Below are 21509 nucleotides of genomic sequence, written 5' to 3'. Positions count from 1 at the left end.
TTTGTGCTGTATACATTGGCCTTGATTATGTACAATCCTGTGTTCTGTTCATTTGAAGAGAGTTTTAATAATTGGTTGGGAAGTAACTGAAATTAAAAAAATTCCCAATATTATTAGTCCCCTGCCGTTTGAAAAACGGGGGGACTATAGGTTTACCCTCCGTCCGTCCGTCCATCTGTCTGTCACGCAATAGTTGTCCGGACAACTCCTCCTGAAGTACTACTCCGATTTTAACAAAACTTGGTATACATGATCAGTATAACATGTAGTTGTGCATCCCACATTTGTTTTTTTTCGAAAAACCATTTAAAAAAAAAAAAAATGGGAAATGAATAGGTGCACTTCTAGCTCAGGCAGGGGACTTTGTATTGCTGTTGCAATACTATCCATCCTTGTTAAAGTAAATTAGCAGATCAAGTAAAGGGCAAGTAAATAATGATATGACAGCTTCACCCGTCCATTGAGCAAGTTCGTTTCCAGAAGTACTGGCCCGAAGTTAACATATGGTGTACATTCCAATTTAACTGAATTCATATGTAGCATTTTGAAATATTCAAAAGGAAATAAACATTTGTTGATCTGGCAAGTAATTCTGATATTTACTTATAATATCCACAGACCAAATTTTCTGGCCTTTCGCCATTGGACCTGGGGTTTTTCTTTTCTTGAAGTTTACCAGATACTGAAATGGATGTGTGTGAATTTATTGGATAACCGCTAGGTCAAACATGTTATTACTGAAGGATGTTTTTACTTCTTATATTTAATAGAATTCGGAAAGGAAGATAAAAAATTGAAATTGTTCTTTGTTCGGATAAAAACAGGAAATAAAAGAAAAATTACATTCAGCCTTCTAATGTTAGCAGAATTTATAATTGGCATCATTTTGCTTGAAATGTGTGATTCCCCAAATTTATTGATGAATGTACAAGTCAGATACACTGCCTGTGGATTTACAGGACATAGTTGGTCTTATGTTGATGTATCCTGATGGAGCTGTTGAAAAGGCAAAGATATAAATTATGAAAAATAATGTGGTTAACAATATTCAGAACATTAATTTGTAGAGACTGTCGTTCAGCCTGAAATTACCATTAAATGAATACTCTTTGTGAGAAACGACCATAAAAGCTGCCATTTAGATTGAAAAGTTTTGTCAGAAAAATAATACTGCTGAAATTTGTCTGATCATTATATATGATTACAAAGATTATATTATCTCATCATCATATACATCATCAATGTGTTGATCGTATTTCTAATACATCGTTCACATTAGTGAATTAGAACATCAGTCGTGTTAACCAGACCAGCCTTTTATTGTAAATCCCTGATCTGGTATACATAATATCAAGCGATAGTAACCTTCAGTGTGAGATCGTATTAGCCTAGAGCGGCCATCCCTATAGCTATGGATTTCCGAGATAACATTATACTTTGTAATATGATTTGGAATTTTTGATCACTTTTTTAGTGTCTCTAGAATTGTATAGCAGTAATGGGCAGTGTTTTTTGTGTGCTAATAGAAAGGCCCTTTCAAAACACTTAGCATTCATTTTTTTATGTTTTTACCCAAATTAAAAGTCTATGATATTAGCAAAAATGCTCCCTTTAGTCCACAACAAAATGTTTACTCATATCACCAACAGACAACGCTCCCTTTAGTCCACACCGAACAATTTACTCATATCACCAACAGACAATGCTCTCTTTAGTCCACACCAAAATGTTAACTCATATCACCAACAGACAACGCTCCCTTTAGTCCAAACCAAAAGGTTAACTCATATCACTAACAGACAACGCTCCCTTTAGTCCACACCAAAATGTTTACTCATATCACCAACAGACAACTCTCCCTTTAGTCCAAACCAAAAGTTAACTCATATCACCAACAGGCAACGCTCCCTTTAGTCCACAACAAACAATTAACTCATATCACCAACAGACAACGCTCCCTTTAGTCAACACCAAAAGGTTAACTCATGTCACCAACAGGCAACGCTCCCTTTAGTCCAAACCAAAATGTTAACTCATATCACCAACAGGCAACGCTCCCTTTAGTCCACACCAAAACATTAACTCGTATCACCAACAGACAACACTCCCTTTAGTCCACACCAAAATGTTAACTCATATCACCAACAGACAATGCTCCCTTTAGTCCACACCAAACAATTTACTCATATCACCAACAGACAACGCTCCCTTTAGTCCACAACAAACTGTTAACTCATATCACCAACAGACAACGCTCCCTTTAGTCCACACCAAACAATTTACTCATATCACCAACAGACAACGCTCCCTTTAGTCCACACCAAACAATTTACTCATATCACCAACAGACAACGCTCCCTTTAGTCCAAACCAAAAGGTTAACTCATATCACCAACAGACAACGCTCCCTTTAGTCCAAACCAAAAGGTTAACTCATATCACCAACAGACAACGCTCCCTTTAGTCCACACCAAACAATTTACTCATATCACCAACAGACAACGCTCCCTTTAGTCCACACCAAACAATTTACTCATATCACCAACAGACAACGCTCCCTTTAGTCCAAACCAAAAGGTTAACTCATATCACCAACAGACAACGCTCCCTTTAGCCCAAACCAAAAGGTTAACTCATATCACCAACAGACAACGCTCCCTTTAGTCCACACCAAACAATTTACTCATATCACCAACAGACAACGCTCCCTTTAGTCCAAACCAAAAGGTTAACTCATATCTGTTATCACCAACAGACAACGCTCCCTTTAGTCCACAACAAAAGGTTTACTCATATCACCAACAGACAACGCTGCTTTTAGTCCACACCAAACAATTTACTGATATCACCAACAGACAACGCTCCCTTTAGTCCACACCAAACAATTTACTCATATCACCAACAGACAACGCTCCCTTTAGTCCACACCAAACAATTTACTCATATCACCAACAGACAATGCTCCCTTTAGTCCACACCAAACAATTTACTCATATCACCAACAGACAACGCTCCCTTAATTTAGTCCACACCTAAAGGTTAACTCATATCACCAACAGACAACGCTCCCTTTAGTCCACACCCAAATGTTAACTCATGTCACCAACAGACAACGCTCCCTTTAGTCCACACCAAAATGTTAACTCATGTCACCAACAGACAACGCTCCCTTTAGTCTACACCAAAAGGTTAACTCATATCACCAACAGACCACGCTCCCTTTAGTCCACACCCAAAGGTTAACTCATGTCACCAACAGACAATGCTCCCTTTAGTCTACACCAAAATGTTAACTCATATCACCAACAGACAATGCTCCCTTTAGTCCACACCAAACAATTTACTCATATCACCAACAGACAACGTTCCCTTTAGTCCACACCAAACAATTTACTCATATCACCAACAGACAACGCTCCCTTTAGTCCACACCTAAAGGTTAACTCATATCACCAACAGACAACGCTCCCTTTAGTCCACACCTAAAGGTTAACTCATATCACCAACAGACAACGCTCCCTTTAGTCCACACCAAAATGTTAACTCATATCACCAACAGACAATGCTCCCTTTAGTCCACACCAAAATGTTAACTCATATCACCAACAGACAACGCTCCCTTTAGTTCACACCAAACAATTTACTCATATCACCAACAGACAACGCTCCCTTTAGTCTACACCAAAAGGTTAACTCATATCACCAACAGACAACGCTCCCTTTAGTCCACACCAAAATGTTAACTCATATCACCAACAGACAATGCTCCCTTTAGTCCACACCAAAAGGTTAACTCATATCACCAACAGACAACGCTCCCTTTAGTCCACACCAAACAATTTACTCATATCACCAACAGGCAACGCTCCCTTTAGTCCACACCAAAATGTTTACTCATATCACCAACAGACAACGCTCCCTTTAGTCCACACCAAAAGGTTAACTCATATCACCAACAGACAACGCTCCCTTTAGTCCACAACAAAAGGTTTACTCATATCACCAACAGACAACGCTCCCTTTAGTCCACACCAAAATGTTTACTCATATCACCAACAGACAACGCTCCCTTTAGTCCACACTAAAAGGTTAACTCATATCACCAACAGACAACGCTCCCTTTAGTCCACAACAAAAGGTTAACTCATATCACCAACAGACAACGCTCCCTTTAGTCCACAACAAAATGTTAACTCATATCACCAACAGGCAACGCTCCCTTTAGTCCACACCAAAATGTTAACTCATATCACCAACAGGCAACGCTCCCTTTAGTCCACACCAAACAATTTACTCATATCACCAACAGACAACGCTCCCTTTAGTCCACAACAAAATGTTAACTCATATCACCAACAGACAACGCTCCCTTTAGTCCAAACCAAAAGGTTAACTCATGTCACCAACAGACAACGCTCCCTTTAGTCCACACCAAGCTGTTAACTCATGTCACCAACAGACAACACTCCCTTTAGTCCACACCAAACAATTTACTCATATCACCAACAGACAACGCTCCCTTTAGTCCACACCAAACAATTTACTCATATCACCAACAGACAACGCTCCCTTTAGTCCACACCAAAATGTTAACTCATATCACCAACAGGCAACGCTCCCTTTAGTCCACACCAAACAATTTACTCATATCACCAACAGACAACGCTCCCTTTAGTCCAAACCAAAATGTTAACGCATATCACCAACAGACAACGCTCCCTTTAGTCCACACCAAAATGTTTACTCATATCACCAACAGACAACTCTCCCTTTAGTCCACACCAAACAATTTACTCATATCACCAACAGACAATGCTCCCTTTAGTCCACACCAAAATGTTAACTCATATCACCAACAGACAACGCTCCCTTTAGTCCACACCAACAATTTACTCATATCACCAACAGACAACGCTCCCTTTAGTCCACACCAAACAATTAACTCATATCACCAACAGACAACGCTCCCTTTAGTCCACACCAAACAATTTACTCATATCACCAACAGACAACGCTCCCTTTAGTCCACAACAAACAATTAACTCATATCACCAACAGACAACGCTCCCTTTAGTCCACACCTAAATGTTAACTCATATCACCAACAGACAACGCTCCCTTTAGTCCACACCAAACAATTTACTCATATCACCAACAGACAACGCTCCCTTTAGTCCACACCAAACAATTTACTCATATCACCAACAGACAACGCTCCCTTTAGTCTACACCAAAATGTTAACTCATATCACCAACAGACAACGCTCCCTTTAGTCCACACCTAAAGGTTAACGCATATCACCAACAGACAATGTCCCTTAGTTACTCAACGCAGAATTTTCTCGTCCATCTTGGCTCTAAGAATAAATCTCTCATTACAGAGTTTAGTGATAAAAATGCTTTCAGAAACCAGAAACACATAATTACTATTTTTAGCCTTTGAAAAAACAAACAAACTTGAACAAACTGGTAAGAGACGGTGTTTATTTGTATCGGCTCAGACTAAGTACACAACCATTAGTTGTTGTCTGTGATGCTTTGGCATTTTTACTGATCTGCTGGTGAAAAAGACTAGCTAATCCATACAACCGGGGACTGATTACAAATCAGACTTAAAATAATTACCCTGCAGGATGAAATCTATAAGAGGAAATTTGTTTACATGTAAGATAAACATCTTTACAATGCAAAAGTCTATATCAGTGACTGATTTAACTGCTGTTGTTTAGCCAATGTATAGTACACTGAAATATATATACTTTACCTATAGTGTTATCTCACCGAAAAGTCACACATACTAAACCTATAGTGTTATCTCACCGAAAAGTCACATATATACTATACCTATAGTGTTATCTGACTGAAATGTCATATATGTACTATACCTATAGTGTTATCTGACTGAAATGTCACATATATACTATACATATAGTGTTATCATACTGAAATGTCATATTTATACTTTACCTATAGTGTTATCATACTGAAATGTCACATGTATATTTCACATATAGTGTAATCTGACTGAAATGTCGCATATATACTATACCTAAAGTGTTATCACACTGAAATGTCATATGTTTACTTTATCTATAGTGTTATCATACTGAAATGTCATATGTATATTTCATTATAGTGTTATCTCACTGAAATGTCATATTTACTATACTTATAGTGTTATCCAAAGAAAATGTCACACATACAATACCTACAGTGTTATTGGCAATGTTTAATATGGGTAGTTTAAAATATTTCTCTTCAAAATTGCATTATGTAGAAAGTATAGCAGACTTACTGAGTGAATATGTAATGTTTAACTTGGTCGCTAGCATTTTAAATAATAGATTTGACACATCAATTACAGTTGATCTGTGATATTTAGGATCGCTATCAACATCCTGGTACAGTGTAGTTTAAGTGAAAATTACTCAATTTTGCCGTAAACACAAACAACGCTCAAAATGTTACCTCTGTTTCACATTGTATTATTCTTAAATGGTGGTAATTCTAACTGCGAAAAGCATCCTAGTCACAATTAGCTTTTTCAGCATCAAAGTTCGTGCAAAGTTAACATGTCAGTTTAATGAAATATTTCATTGTGTGGTTTCAACTCCTTTTTACAGACTTGTCTCTTGCTAGATCATTTTATCAGACAACTATTTCAACACCATTCTTTTCTAAAACGCTTTCATATCTAAAAATATTTAAAGTATCAATTGTTCTAAATCTATGAATAAATACAAATGATTTCATCTAAGTGGACAAATAGATGTTCAGTTGTTGTAATTTAAAATGTGGATTCAATATCTCCAAGATTAAAGCTTGTCCTATATATCCACACATCTTCATCAAGTGATACATATAGATATTATTTTTAGCTCACCTGCACCGTAGGTCCGGTGAGCTTATGTCATGGCGCGGCGTCCGTCGTCCGTCCCTCCGTCCGTCCGTCGTCCGTCCGTCCGTCGTCCGTCCGTCAACATTTGCTTCAAATCGCTACTAGTCAAAAAGTTCTTATTGGATTTTTACCAAATTTGGTCAGAAACATCCTTGGCAGAAGGGGATCAGAATTTGCATAAATGGTGGCTCTGACCCCCCAGGGGCCGCAGGGGCGGGCCCAATAGGGGAAATAGAGGCAATTCCTTTAAATCGCTACTTGTCATAAAGTTATGAATGGATTTGAACCCAATTTGGTCAGAGACATCCTTAGGGGAAGGAGAACAGATTTTGCATAAATGGTGGATCTGACCCCAAAGGGGCCAAAAGGGCGGGGCCCAATAGGGGAAATAGAGGTAATTCCTTTAAATCGCTACTAGTCATAAAGTTATGAATGGATTTGATCCCACTTTGGTCAGAAACATCCTTGGCAGAAGGGGAACAGATTTTGCATAAATAGTGACTCTGACCCCCGAGGGGCCAAAGGGGCGGGGCCCAATAATGGAAATAGAGGTAATTCCTTTAAATTGCTACTAGTTATTAAGTTATCTATGGATTTGAACCCAATTTGGTCAGAGACATCATTGGGGGAAGGGGAACAGATTTTGCATAAATGATGGCTCTGACCCCAAAGGGGCCAAAAGGGTGGGACCCAATAGGGGAAATAGAGGTAATTCCTTTAAATCGCTACTTGTCATAAAGTTATGAATGGATTTGAACCCAATTTAGTCAGAAACATCCTCGGGGGAAGGGGAACAAATTTTGCATAAATGGTGGCTCTGACCCCCGAGGGGCCAAAGGGGCGGGGCCCAATAATGGAAATAGAGGTAATTCCATTAAATTGCTACTAGTTATTAAGTTATCAATGGATTTGAACCCAATTTGGTCAGAGACATCATTGGGGGAAGGGGAACAGATTTTGCATAAATGGTGGCTCTGACCCCAAAGGGGCCAAAAGGGTGGGACCCAATAGGGGAAATAGAGGTAATTCCTTTAAATCGCTACTTGTCATAAAGTTATGAATGGATTTGAACCCAATTTAGTCAGAAACATCCTCGGGGGAAAGGGGAACAAATTTTGCATAAATGGTGGCTCTGACCCCCGAGGGGCCAAAGGGGCGGGGCCCAATAATGGAAATAGAGGTAATTCCATTAAATTGCTACTAGTTATTAAGTTATCAATGGATTTGAACCCAATTTGGTCAGAGACATCCTTAGGGGAAAGGGGAACAGATTTTGCATAAATGGTGACTCTGACCCCAAAGGGGCCAAAAGGGCGGGGCCCATTAGGGGAAATAGAGGTAATTCCTTTAAATCGCTACTTGTCATAAAGTTGTGAATGGATTTGAACCCAATTTGGTCAGAGACATCCTTGGGGGAAGGGGAACAGATTTTGCATAAATGGTGGCTCTGACCCCAAAGGGGCCAAAAGGGCGGGGCCCAATAGGGGAAATAGAGGTAATTCCTTTAAATCGCTACTTGTCATAAAGTGATGAATGCATGCATGTTCTCAAAACAATTCTTGAGGTCTTTCAGACCTTAGAGAATCTGGACTTCATTAATCTTTAAAGCAGTTCGGATTCCCACACTATAACCATATATAGCATTGTTAGAGATTTACAAATAAAACAAATAGAATATGAACATTATTTTGACATTTGGTCTAATCCAACCAGGTGAGCGATACAGGCCCCATGGGCCTCTTGTTATAGATATGTATCTAATACGACCAAAAATAAAATTCTTAGACAGGAAACACCTCCAAGACAGTTGTTTTTGGGCGCATTCATCACCTCGAGCTCCAAGACAGGTTTTTTTGGGCGAATTCACTTCCAAGACAGTTGTTTTTGGGCGAATTCATCACCTTCAAGACAGTTGTTTTTGGGCGCATTCATCACCTCCAAGACAGTTGTTTTTGGGCGCATTTCATCACCTCCAAGACAGTTGTTTTTGGGCGTATTCACCTCCAAGACAGTTGTTTTTGGGCGAATTTACCTCCAAGACAGCTGTTTTTGGGCGCATTTCATCAGTTCCACTGATACTGTTGTCGAGTAGTTGCTAGTTATCGACTATGTTTAGAGAAAGCCCCTGTTAATTGATTAAAGACTAAAGTAATTTGTAGTCACAGGTTTAAGTTCTGACAAATGTTACAGTAATGTTTGTTCCATTTAAAGATTACCATTCAATTGTCCATTGTAAAAAGAATGTGAACTACTCCATTCTTAAAAAAATCAATTTCATTGATCACGTCAGTGCGGCAGCACTAAGCGATGAGTCTACTCGGAGTATATATTCAATAGTTGGAGCATTTTTTATCCTGCTCTGTTACACTTTTTACCTAACTCAGTTAGCTTGAGTGAAATGTTTTTAATTTTTCAATTCAATTAAAAAATGTTTGAACACTTCAATCTAATGAAGATAAAGTACTAGAGTAGTTGTATGTATCTAAAGTTTGTCTATTAAAAAAAATTGAAAAACTAAAAAACTTTGAGAAACTTCAAAATAATGAATTGAATTTTCAGTAAATCTGCATTAAGCTGGTATGAAGATTTGTTATATTGAACCACATCAAGCACAAGCCATTTTACTCTTTATATGTTTACATGTATATATATATAAATTTTTAAACTGTATTGGGCAAACTGTAAGATATATTTATTTGCTTGTTATATTTTCAGCATCAAGATGTCTGGGGATGAGGAGGAAGTGTTGTTTGATGACGTGTACGAAATCTGTGAAACTATTGGAAAGTAAGTGTTTCGGTTCCTGAACTATTTATAAAATGTAATGTAGTCTTGAAAAAAAACGTGTATACTTGTTCTGGTACGTAAATAAAGACCAGTCATTTATTGTGAGGCTTTGTTTTTAACCTTAAGAATTAAAGTTGTAGGAAAAACTCGGAAACAGGATATAAAATTGTTTTATTGCATAATTTGGCCAGTGGTAAGTCCATGCCTGGTAATAAGCCCACTCAAGTCTATCGCAGTTCGGTAAAATGCCAACAAAAGCCGCTCACTCCAACTTTGGAATCAAAATTGATGATTTGGCCATTTGGCTTGAAAATTTCAAGATCAGAATTTTAGTCCTTGAAAAATAAAGTCATGAAATCTTTAAGTAAAGGCTAGGTACTCTGTTGATATAACCATACTTACCACTGCTTAAATCTTTATTTACTCGAGGCACAAACAGACAAAAACAACATTCCAGATACAGGTTACATACATACCCGACATGGTCAACAGGAGGTTTCTGGAGACTTCTCGACTTCTTGTACAAGCCCCAGTTTCATCATTGTTCCTTAACTTCGGAAATTCCCAAACTAGTGATGGGCTGATGATCGAAAATGATTCAAAATTAGCAAAAAAAAAAAAAAAAAATCATTATTTGAAAAGGCAGTTACCTGGTTATCGGAAATTTCTGGGAATGTTCATAAACCTTTGGCTTCGCGTATTTTTGTAATGTTTACGAAGCAAGATATAGTTGTTCTGATATATTCATCAGTTGTTTACAAGAAATTAAGGAAATTTAAATATATTAACAACTGTTATGTTAAATGCTTTGTTTTGTTCAATATTAAAAATATTGATAACAAAGTCTAACATGTATAATAAATACTAAAATCCACCCACTTATTGACAGGCCTCTCTTAACAGTATACATTTCCCACCTGGGACAAATCAGCGATGGGAGATTTTGTTTTAAAATCAATTTCATATCTTAAATTTTTTATTCTTTGCAGTTAACCAGGATAGTCTAAGACAAACACACAGGGCATCTTTCGTTTTAAATGCAGTCTTTTTAGTGTTAGCTATTGCCCGATTTTTTTTCACCATAAAGATCTATGTTAAACATGTCTTGCTCTCACAAGAATTGTTTTTAAGATTAAAGAATTTGTGGGCGTATGATATCTGCATTTTAAAATTATTCTTATCAGTCTTTTGTATATCTGCATTTTGAAATTATTCCTATCGGTCTTTTGTCTTTTTAAAATAGCTGAATTTTTCGGTGAATAAAATTTGATTATACATTATGGAATTAAATGGCAAACTTTAAAGAGATTTCTATCTATTGGGCAGTCCGTTTGTCCGTGGATTTTTGCAGCAACATTTTATAACATATAGTAGACATGTCGGAGTGACAACTTGGGTTGTGTTATGGAGAGCATATATGTGTTTCATGGATCTAGTTTTGGCCCAGGTTGGATTCCCTGATCAATGGAGTCGCCTACACGATGGTTTTTTTTTTTTTTTTTTTAATGCCACTTTTCTTTCTGATGTAGCATTATCACACCCTTGAGATAAACATTCAAACAGGCGGTCCCACCACTGGATGAATTTTGTTTCTTAAATGATAAACAATTTTAAGTTGCAGTTAACTAATTTTAATCAATTTGTCTAGATTCATTATAAATATTTTTTTATATCTACATCTTTTTAACAACTGTTGTGTAGGGCAGTTCGGGCATTGGGTATGTGCAATATTTGGATGGCTATATATAGAAGCCAAAGTCCTGAGACATGGTTTGATGGTTTGTATGTGGGGTCGAAGACTCTACGTTTACCAGACTCTATTGCATGTCAGCGCTATACATCATGCAATCACTCAGTGGTCGAGTCCGTCTTCTGGGGCCAATTCCAGCCACACACAAGGAACCATTGTTTTATTCTGTACTGGATTTAATGGTTCATTAACCGACAAATTACTCCCTTGGTTTAAGTAAATGGTTTTCCAAACATACAAAAAGTCACCTAGCCGAATGTGTTGTAGTTTTGGAGGGGCTGTTTTTTGGTCTCCTTTGGACCTGTTTTACAATATCTAGCTGTTGACATAAAAGCCTGTAATTGCTTTTACAAGACAATACATTAAAATTGTGATGTTGATGTTGCCATGGTAATATGAATTTAAGTTAAGTGTGGTTATGAATTATTGTCTTTTAGAGCAAAAGTATATATCTGAAAATGGCTCATATTTTCACCACAGTAACATGCTGAACATGTAATTGGTATGGTATCATGTTATATGTGTACATCAACTGTAATGTGATGTCATCAAGTTATGTGTAGATCTAATGTAATGTGATGTTATCATGTTATGTGTACATCAAATGGAATGTGATGTCATCCTGTGATGTGTACATGTCCATCTAATGTAATGTGATGTCATCATGTCATGTGTACATCCAATGGAATATGCATCCAGTGGATTGTGATGTCATAATGTTATGTGTACATTCAATGGAATGTACTGTGATGTCATCATGTTGTGTACATCCAATGGAATGTACTGTGATGTCATAATGTTATGTGTACATTCAGTGGATTATGATGTCATCATGTTATGTGTACATTCAATGGAATGTACTGTGATGTCATCATGTTATGTGTATATTCAGTGGATTGTGATGTCATCATGTTATGCGTACATCCAAAGGAATGTGATGTAATCATGTTATGTGTAGATCCACTGCATTTTCACCATGGGAATATAGCACCATGAAATCTTGATGTCAGCTTAGTTATGTAATACAACAGAATTTGGCGCTTTGTGTATAAACAGGAAAGTTTATATCCTGGAAACAATAACACGATATGGATGCTTATCCAGGAAGCATTGTCATGTGAGCCATTGTGTTTTCTCATCCAGACACATGATAAGTATCAGCCTACTTGTTAAGACGAGAAATATCGGTAGAGTTTCGGGGAGTCAAGGCAGACAATGGGAAATTGATTTCTTACATTTGAATACATGAATACACAAAGAAGTTTGGGGTACCATGGTTACAGGACAAGCATGTTGGCCTAGATTGGGAATTTCCTACTCCGTCTCCTGTTACCATGACAACGTAAGGGACTCGCCTGTCATATACTGGCCATACCACTTCAGTTTTTGGACAGGATTGCCAGAGAGCTGTCTATGTGGATTATTTTAGAAACAAGATTTTGGTTAAAAGTGCAAATTAGCAATGTTCATTCTTTTAAAACCATTTTTCTTTTCTTTTTAAACTGAGAATTTTCTGAATCAAAATTGTTTTTTTATCTGTCATTTCAACAGGCTGCATATATAAGGTAAAATGCATCCAGGAAAAATGATGTAGAACTGAATCTAAAATCTGTTATTGTAAATATTGGATTTGAAAGAAGTTAGTAGAAGTCTTCTCATTGAAATGCTACTGTACTTGTTTTTGCCATATTGCTTTAGAACGAATTTGTTACAGCACTTCAGACAATTGACCAGTCAAAATTAAATTAAGGTCATGTGACACTTTTGTGCTCTGTGATTGGTGTGTTTGAGGTGGAATATCTGAAGATGGTCACCACTTCAGGAACATTTGAGCTTACTCTATCTAATTAGTACTTACATATGTGATTGTTTTGGTGTCTAAGCGATGAAATGTTGGTCGACTAGATGGATAGCGTCGGTTTGTCACGATGATCTCCATTGGATTACACACCCAGCTCCTTAACACTGTCTGATGTAGACCTAGGCCACACCAATAAAATATAAGGCCAAGATAAAAAAAACACTGTTGATTATAATAATGGCCCTCTTTTTTATCTTAATGGTCCTTAAATCCAGGGGCTGCAGTGGCCGAATGGTTAAGGTGTTCCGACACTTTATCACTAGACCTCCACCTCTGGGTTGCGAGTTTGAAACCCAAGTGGGGCAATTGCCTGGTACTGACTGTAGGTTGGTGGTTTTTCTCCCGATTCTTGGCTTTCCTCCCCCACCAAAACCAGACACATCCTTAAATGACCCTGCAGGCTGTTAATAGGACGTTAAACAAAATAAACCTAAACCTTAAAGACAACTCAATACCAAAGGCATAAGAGTCTCGGGCTGAATTAAAATGATTCTTTGTGATTAGTGAATGAATCCTTACACCTAAGAAAAGGACGTCAAATAGGCCAAGGCAATATAATGCCAAGACCTCAAAGTTTAAGGACAATAATTAAGTGCCATGATAATGATATCTCTAATTAGGTCAGGACGATAAATGTAAGGGGGGGGGGGGGGGGGGGGGGGGGGGGGGGGGGGGGGGGGAACTGTGTGGGAACTCTGTAGTAGTTGGTGATTACCTCTCTGAACAATATATGGGAGGCATGTTCCAGAGCAATAAGGGTAGGGAGCATAAATTTGTTTTTCTCTGAGATCCATGAATTTTGGATCTTCCATAAATTTGTGAAATGAAGGTTTTTCATAGATTTGTTAAGAATGATTTTTTGAAATGTATATTTGTGACTTCTAACATGTAAGGAAATGAGGTTTTGTTGAAAGGTTTATTTCTGACATTGTACTGAAAGTATCAGATAACAAACAAACACTACACTGTTAGACTATACACCGGTCATAGTCACATCGGTTTTCTAAAAGAAAAAGCAGACGTCTAAAAAAAAAAAAGTCAACATTATGTCATATTGTACAAGGATATTTTTAATGGTGTCTCTTTCTTAGACTGATCGTAAATCAGATCTGAAATTTAGAATCTGATAAGAATTAAGAGGCTTGCCAGAGTTGTTACAGTTAATTCAAGGTCTTATCCTTAGATGTTGTAAAACTTGAATAACATGAACATATACAGCATTATAGGGTTATATATACTTCGCCCAGAGTTGTAGATATATACTTCGCCCAGAGCTGTAGATATATACTTCGCCCAGAGTTGTAGATATATACTTCACCCAGAGTTGTAGATATATACTTCACCCAGAGTTGTAGATATATACCTCACACAGAGTTGTAGATATATACTTTACCCAGAGTTGTAGATATGTACTTCGCCCAGAGTTGTAGATATATACTCCACCCAGAGTTGTAGATATATACTTCACCCAGAGTTATAGAAATATGCTTCACCCTGAGTTGTAGATATATACTCCACCCAGAGTTGTAGATATATACTTCACCCAGAGTTATAGAAATATGCTTCACCCAGAGTTGTAGATATATACTCCACTCAAAGATGTAGATATATACTTCGCCCAGAGTTGTAGATATATACTTCGCCTAGAGTTGTAGATATATACTTCACCCAGAGTTGTAGATATATACTTCGCCCAGAGTTATAGATATATTCTTCACCCAGAGTTGTAGATATATACTCCACCCAGAGTTGTAGATATATACTTCGCCCAGAGTTATAGATATATACTTCGCCCAGAGTTATAGATATATACTTCACCCTGAGATGTAGATATATACTTCACCCAGAGTTGTAGATATATACTTCACCCAGAGTTGTAGATATATACTTCACCCAGAGTTGTAGATATATACTTCGCCCAGAGTTGTAGATATATACTTCACCCAGAGTTGTAGATATATACTTCACCCAGAGTTGTAGATATATACTTCACCCAGAGTTGTAGATATATACCTTGCCCAGAGTTGTAGATATATACTTCAGCCCAGAGTTGTAGATATATACTTCACCCAGAGTTGTAGATATATACTCCACCCAGAGTTGTAGATATATACTTCACCCAGAGTTGTAGATATATACTTCACCCAGAGTTGTAGATATATACTTCACCCAGAGTTGTAGATATATACTTCACTCAGAGTTGTAGATATATACTTCACCCAGAGTTGTAGATATATACTTCACCCAGAGCTGTAGATATATACTCCACCCAGAGTTGTAGATATATACTTCACCCAGAGTTATAGATATATACTCCACTCAAAGATGTAGATATATACTTCGCCCAGAGTTGTAGATATTACTTCGCCAGAGTTGTAGATATAAGATTTCATCCACAGATGTTAGACAACATTCACAGATTGTAGTAATATTAGAGTTGTAAAAACTTCAAAAAATCTCCCAATTGTAGAGTATATCTTCCATTTTAGTAATCTTTAAAGAGTTGTGTTATATCACTCAGAGTGTAGATTATATTCACCGAGTTGTAGATATTAACTTACCAATTGAGATAATTTCATGAGGTTGTTGAGATAATATTCGCCCAGAGTTGTTCTTCTTCACAGATTGTAGATATATACTCCAGAGTTGCTAGATATTTCCACAGAGTTGGGTATAAACTTCTACCAAGTTGTAGAAATGACTCTCACAGGTTTTGTGGTTATGTACGGTCACCCAGAATTGTAGACATATACTTCACCCAGAGTTGTAGATATATACTCCACCCAGAGTTGTAGATATATACTTCACCCAGAGTTGTAGACATATACTTCACCCAGAGTTGTAGATATATACTTCGCCCAGAGTTGTAGATATATACTTCACCCAGAGTTGTAGATATGTACTTCGTCCAGAGTTGTAGGGCCATGAAGATACAGTCACAGCATTACAGGGTCAAAGTTCAAATGTGTAATTTTGTTAAACAGACTTTTAAAAACTTCTCATTTACGAAGTTCATCTTTCATTAAATCTTAAAAAGTGTTTAAACGAGGCAATGTATAATTCTGGGACATAATTCATCTTCCTTGAGATCATTTTGAGGTTTTTCAGAAAGTGCATAATGGATTTTCTTTTCAATATTTATATATAACATTCCAAGAATTCCATAGAATTTTCGGAAAAATATGGGTATAAAATTCTAAATTTTGCCCCAAAGTGATCTCTAGCTGCGTTTTTTGGTTATGTTGCGGTCCTTTCCTCGGTTGCTGCTGTTTTAAACCCTAGGCCGTTGTATAGATCTCTTTGCTCGAGCTATTGCACTGCTGACAACTCTATGAACCGCCAATCAGCCGGATAATTGGAGATGGAATTAGAATGGCTAGAATTAGAATGGGTTTGTATAGTAGAGAGAATTTGATCAGCTATATCTCAGCATTGTGGTGGCATGGTGATAGTGTTCACCTGTAATTGAATGTAAAATTGTCTATAGAACTCAGGAATCGATCTAAAGAATAACTTTGGGGGAGGGGAGCTTATTTACTGGAAATATCTTTATCAATAGGCCAAGAGTAATGATTTTATGTAATGGGGTTTTCTATATACAGATACTGGTTGATATTTGTCTTAACTGGACGCTGTCCAGTTGGGATTTTTTTCCCCAGAATGGAGTAATGACAATAGATTTGTCTCCATAACCCAGAACTCAGGGCAGTCTTAGGACATTGGGCATGAGCATCAGGGCAGTCTTAGGACATTGGGCATGAGCATCGCGATTCACTGATGTAACCTCTGGTAAGGATCTGAGGGGCATGCTTTGATCCTCTGGGGAGGTAAATGTTTCCGAGGGAGCTCAGATCATGGACCATCCTATAGTTTTGTCTTTGGGCAAGACACTGTACAACAATAGCTCTGTATTGTGGTAGCCACAAGCTACTACAAAAAAACTGCCTGAAAATATTTAAGTTTTTTCAAGGTAAAACAAAGCAGCAAACCTACAAACTGTACAGAAATCTTTATAAATTAAACGGCTCATTGGACTTATATGTTAATAGGGACGCTTTCTGTCAGTGAAATCATGTTTCTTATACATATCATTGTAGATCTTTTATCTCACATTTTCCTTTGGAATTTAATTTAAAACTAGGAATTCTATATGAACCTATGTCAACCACATGTGGTATCAGAGATTTGTAGATGGAGTCACCACATGTGGTACTAATGATGTGAAGATTAACACAGATCCACCACATGTGGTACAAGAGATGTGTGGATTAACACAGATCCACCACATGTGGTACAAGAGATGTGTGGATTAACAAAGATGCACCACATGTGGTACTAGAGATGTGTGGATTAACACAGATCCACCACAAGTGGTGCTAGAGATGTGCAGATTAACACAGATCCACCACATGTGGTTCTAGAGATGTGTGGATTAACAAAGATGCACCACATGTGGTACTAGAGATGTGTGGATTAACACTGATCCACCACATGTGGTACTATAGATGTGTGGATTAACACAAATTCACCACATGCGATACAGAGATGTGTTGATTAACACAGATCCACCACATGTGGTTCTAGAGATGTGTGGATTAACAAAGATGCACCACATGTGGTACTAGAGATGTGTGGATTAACACAGATCCACCACATGTGGTACTAGAGATGTGTGGATTAACACAGATCCACCACATGTACTAGAGATATGTGGATTAACATGGATCCACCACATGTGGCACTAGAGATTTGTGGATTAACACAGATCCACCACATGTGGTACAAGAGATGTGTGGATTAACACAGATCCACCACATGTGGTACAAGAGATTTGTGGATTAACACAGATCCACCACATGTGGTACTAGTGATGTGCAGATTAACACAGATCAACCACATGTGGGTCTGGAGATGTGTGGAATAACATTGATTCACCACATGTGGTACTAAATATGTGTGGATGAACACAGATGCACCACATGTGGTACTAGAGATGTGCAGATTAACACAGATCCACCACATGTGGTGCTAGAGATGTTTAAGGGTGATTGACTCCTGTGGACCATTATTATCAAAAATAGGTCGGTTACAGAGGACACATCACCATTTTGAAAAATTCACATTCCTTGGGATATACTGTGTAATATCAGATGTATTCTAGCTTGTCTTCCGCATCCAAAGTGATGTTCCTGCTAAAAAATGTTTATAAAGGAAATATCTTTAGATATACATTTGTAGGGAAGATGATCTATAGTCCGGTCACTTTGGTAGGGAAGATGATCTATAGTCCGGTCACTTTGGTAGGGAAGATGATCTATAGTCCGGTCACTTTGGTAGGGAAGATGATCTATAGTCCGGTCACTTTGGTAGGGAAGATGATCTGTAGTCCGGTCACTTTGGTAGGGAAGATGATCTGTAGTCCGGTCACTTTGGTAGGGAAGATGATCTGTAGTCCGGTCACTTTGGTAGGGAAGATGATCTATAGTCCGGTCACTTTGGTAGGGAAGATGATCTATAGTCCGGTCACTTTGGTAGGGAAGATGATCTATAGTCCGGTCACTTTGGTAGGGAAGATGATCTATAGTCCGGTCACTTATCTAGCTAGCCACTGTGAAAGTGGAAAAGGCCTCTTGGTTCAAAAATTCACCTGATGTTTAACTTGTCTGAAATGCTAGGAACAAATGTGACAAGATGATTATATACTTTAAAATCATCTGTAGTAATATATGAATTGGTGATTAACAATCATCTTATAAACAATATTATGTATAATCAGTAATGATAAAAACCATGTGATGTAAGAAAACAGCAGTAAAGAATTTATCCAGAAAATAATATTGTATTATTGTAAATACAGGTACATTTATAGAGTATGAGATGTGAGTTAAAATTGATTAGATTACTATTTGATCCAGTTGTAATCTGCAAACTGGTAGTATTAAAGCTGTCCAATGTCTTTTGCAGTTCAGTGAAAATGCTAATATTATTTAATTCCTTTGTCCAGCAATAAGCCCACCCCCTACTTTGAGTCGGAAATCCTGGGCCTCTGCTAGGGGAGTGGAAAGTTGATGTCAAAACTTTGAACCTCAAGATTGATGAAGGGGAGGTAACTCCTCCTTACTTGAATGGTGGAATTTTATTTTTTTCATGCAGACCTATGTAAAAGTTAAACAACATCATACTGGATTTTGTTCAGTAGCTAATAGGAAAAATAAAGGGAAACATTTTAATTGCACTAAAAATATATAGTGTGGTTTGAATTCAGCTACTAATTGAAGAGGGATATCTCCATCGAAATCTTGGTCAAAGCTATTCAGAATTTATACAGGAAATTTAATTTTCTTTTGTAAATATTTCAATATCCACAAAAATGTAAAGGTTGAACTTGTAATTTTGTATAACTGGAAAATGAACAAAAAAAAATGGAAAAAATTGTAAGGTAACTGTAAATGTAAACAAATAGCTATTAATATAAATGATTTTGATATTTTTCTTCTTTTTGAATTCTTATGAGTAAGTAGCTAAGAATAAATCTGATATGTGTAGCTTTAATTGAACTTTAATATCCAATATATTGTGAATTTTTCTTTGTGAAGTAGTCACCAACTTCTTCAAGACGTCATGCCACCTCAAAATAACCCTGTGTAGTCTCTCAGAGCAATAAACCCAGCAAACAGATGTGACATGTCCAATAGAGTCTAATTTCTACCATGTTAGAAGATAGACAACTCGACATGGTGTAAGATAACATGACCATTCAAGGAAGGAGAGGTTATCTCCCTTTACACATTGTGAGGTTCAACTCTGTTTCATGCGTTCTTTCTAGTTGATCAGCAGAATGTGCACTTGTTGAGAATAGGTTACCAACTATATGTGTAGTTTGAGAATGACAGTGAATTGTGCATATGTGTTCTGATAAATATTGATTCCTATTAGTCTGTCGGATGTTGATTTTGGGAGATATTTTTAGGCAATTTAAGCTCTGAAAACCACTAAATATTTACCCTACTGAGCAAAATAAAATTATCAACAGTTTTAGATTTATTTTTAGTTGCATTGCACCATTATAATTTTTTTTTAGATGCTTGATATATTTAGATTACTTAAGCTACTGAGTGAGATATACAAACAGAAAAAAAAAAAAAAAAAAATCAAATTAAAAAAAAAAACTTGCTTCTTGAAAGTATAAACATGTACATGTACCTTTTCTGCACATACTGCAGAGTCGGCCTACATTCAAACAGGAAGGGATCTCTAATGTATTAGATGGGAAATGCTTGTTAATAATGAATGCTGTTGAAAAATTCCTTAGATTATTGAGAATCCATCATTAGGTTGGGGTAAAGAAAGTCCAACTATTGTAAGGATGTAAATTCTAAATAAACTACAGAACTGTAATTGTGATGCTTCCTCCCTTTTGTTTATACCTTTCCTTGATGGAGTAGATTTGAATACTGCTGAGTATCCATCCAAGATTCCTGCCACATTCCACCTAAAGGATGTTTGGTTTTCTTCTCTCCATTAGGGAAACTTGTTGTTAGTTTTCATCTGTTTTCAATTTTGTATACACTGTCCATTTTATGTGAGGATGGTGGAGGGATTCTTTAATCTGACACCTGTCTATTTTATAGGGGGGTGGGGCTGTGGTGGGGATGGGGTGGGGATGGGGTGGAGGGAGTCTATAATCTGACACCTGTCTATTTTATAGGGGGGTGGGGTTGGGATGGGGTGGGATGGGGTGGGGATGGGGTGGAGATGGGGTGGAAGGAGTCTATAATCTAACACCTGTCTATTTTATAGGGCGGTGGGGATGGGGTGGGGATGGGGTGGGGTTGGGGTGGGGTTGGGGTGGTGTTGGGGTGGGGATGGGGTGGAAGGAGTCTATAATCTAACACCTGTCCATCTCGTCCCTAATTAATGTCATTGTTCTAGTGACATCTTCAGGTATGCAAAAACCTAAGATGGGTTCACGTTTTGTTTCGGGGTTCTAAGATCTAGGTCTCTGCTACTATTTAAATAAAGAGTTCAACTACCTTGGATGAGTTCCTGTTTCATGGGTTAAAGCATAAGGTCAAGGTCACAATTATTTGTTGAAAATTGGGAAATTGATATCATTGCTCTAGCAACTTCTATTCATGACATTCCACTAATATTAAATTATTTTTTAAATATTAAGATATATTTTTAGAGGTGATATCTAATACAAAGCAAAA

General features: G+C 37.3%; 1 protein-coding gene across 1 annotated transcript in view; it reads left to right on the top strand.

Moving 5' to 3' along the window:
- Nucleotides 1-21509, top strand: part of LOC117341584 (peripheral plasma membrane protein CASK-like) — a 268153-nt gene that overhangs the window by 15927 nt on the left and 230717 nt on the right. Inside the window, exon 2 of the mRNA XM_033903430.1 lies at nt 9614-9685. Within this exon, the coding sequence (XP_033759321.1) occupies nt 9621-9685 (65 nt within the window). The 5' untranslated portion in view covers nt 9614-9620. The remainder of the gene's footprint in view (nt 1-9613; nt 9686-21509) is intronic.

Source organism: Pecten maximus, chromosome 14, assembly GCF_902652985.1.
Source record: "Pecten maximus chromosome 14, xPecMax1.1, whole genome shotgun sequence".
NCBI classification, from domain to species: domain Eukaryota; kingdom Metazoa; phylum Mollusca; class Bivalvia; order Pectinida; family Pectinidae; genus Pecten; species Pecten maximus.
This window is presented reverse-complemented; position numbering and strand designations above follow the sequence as displayed.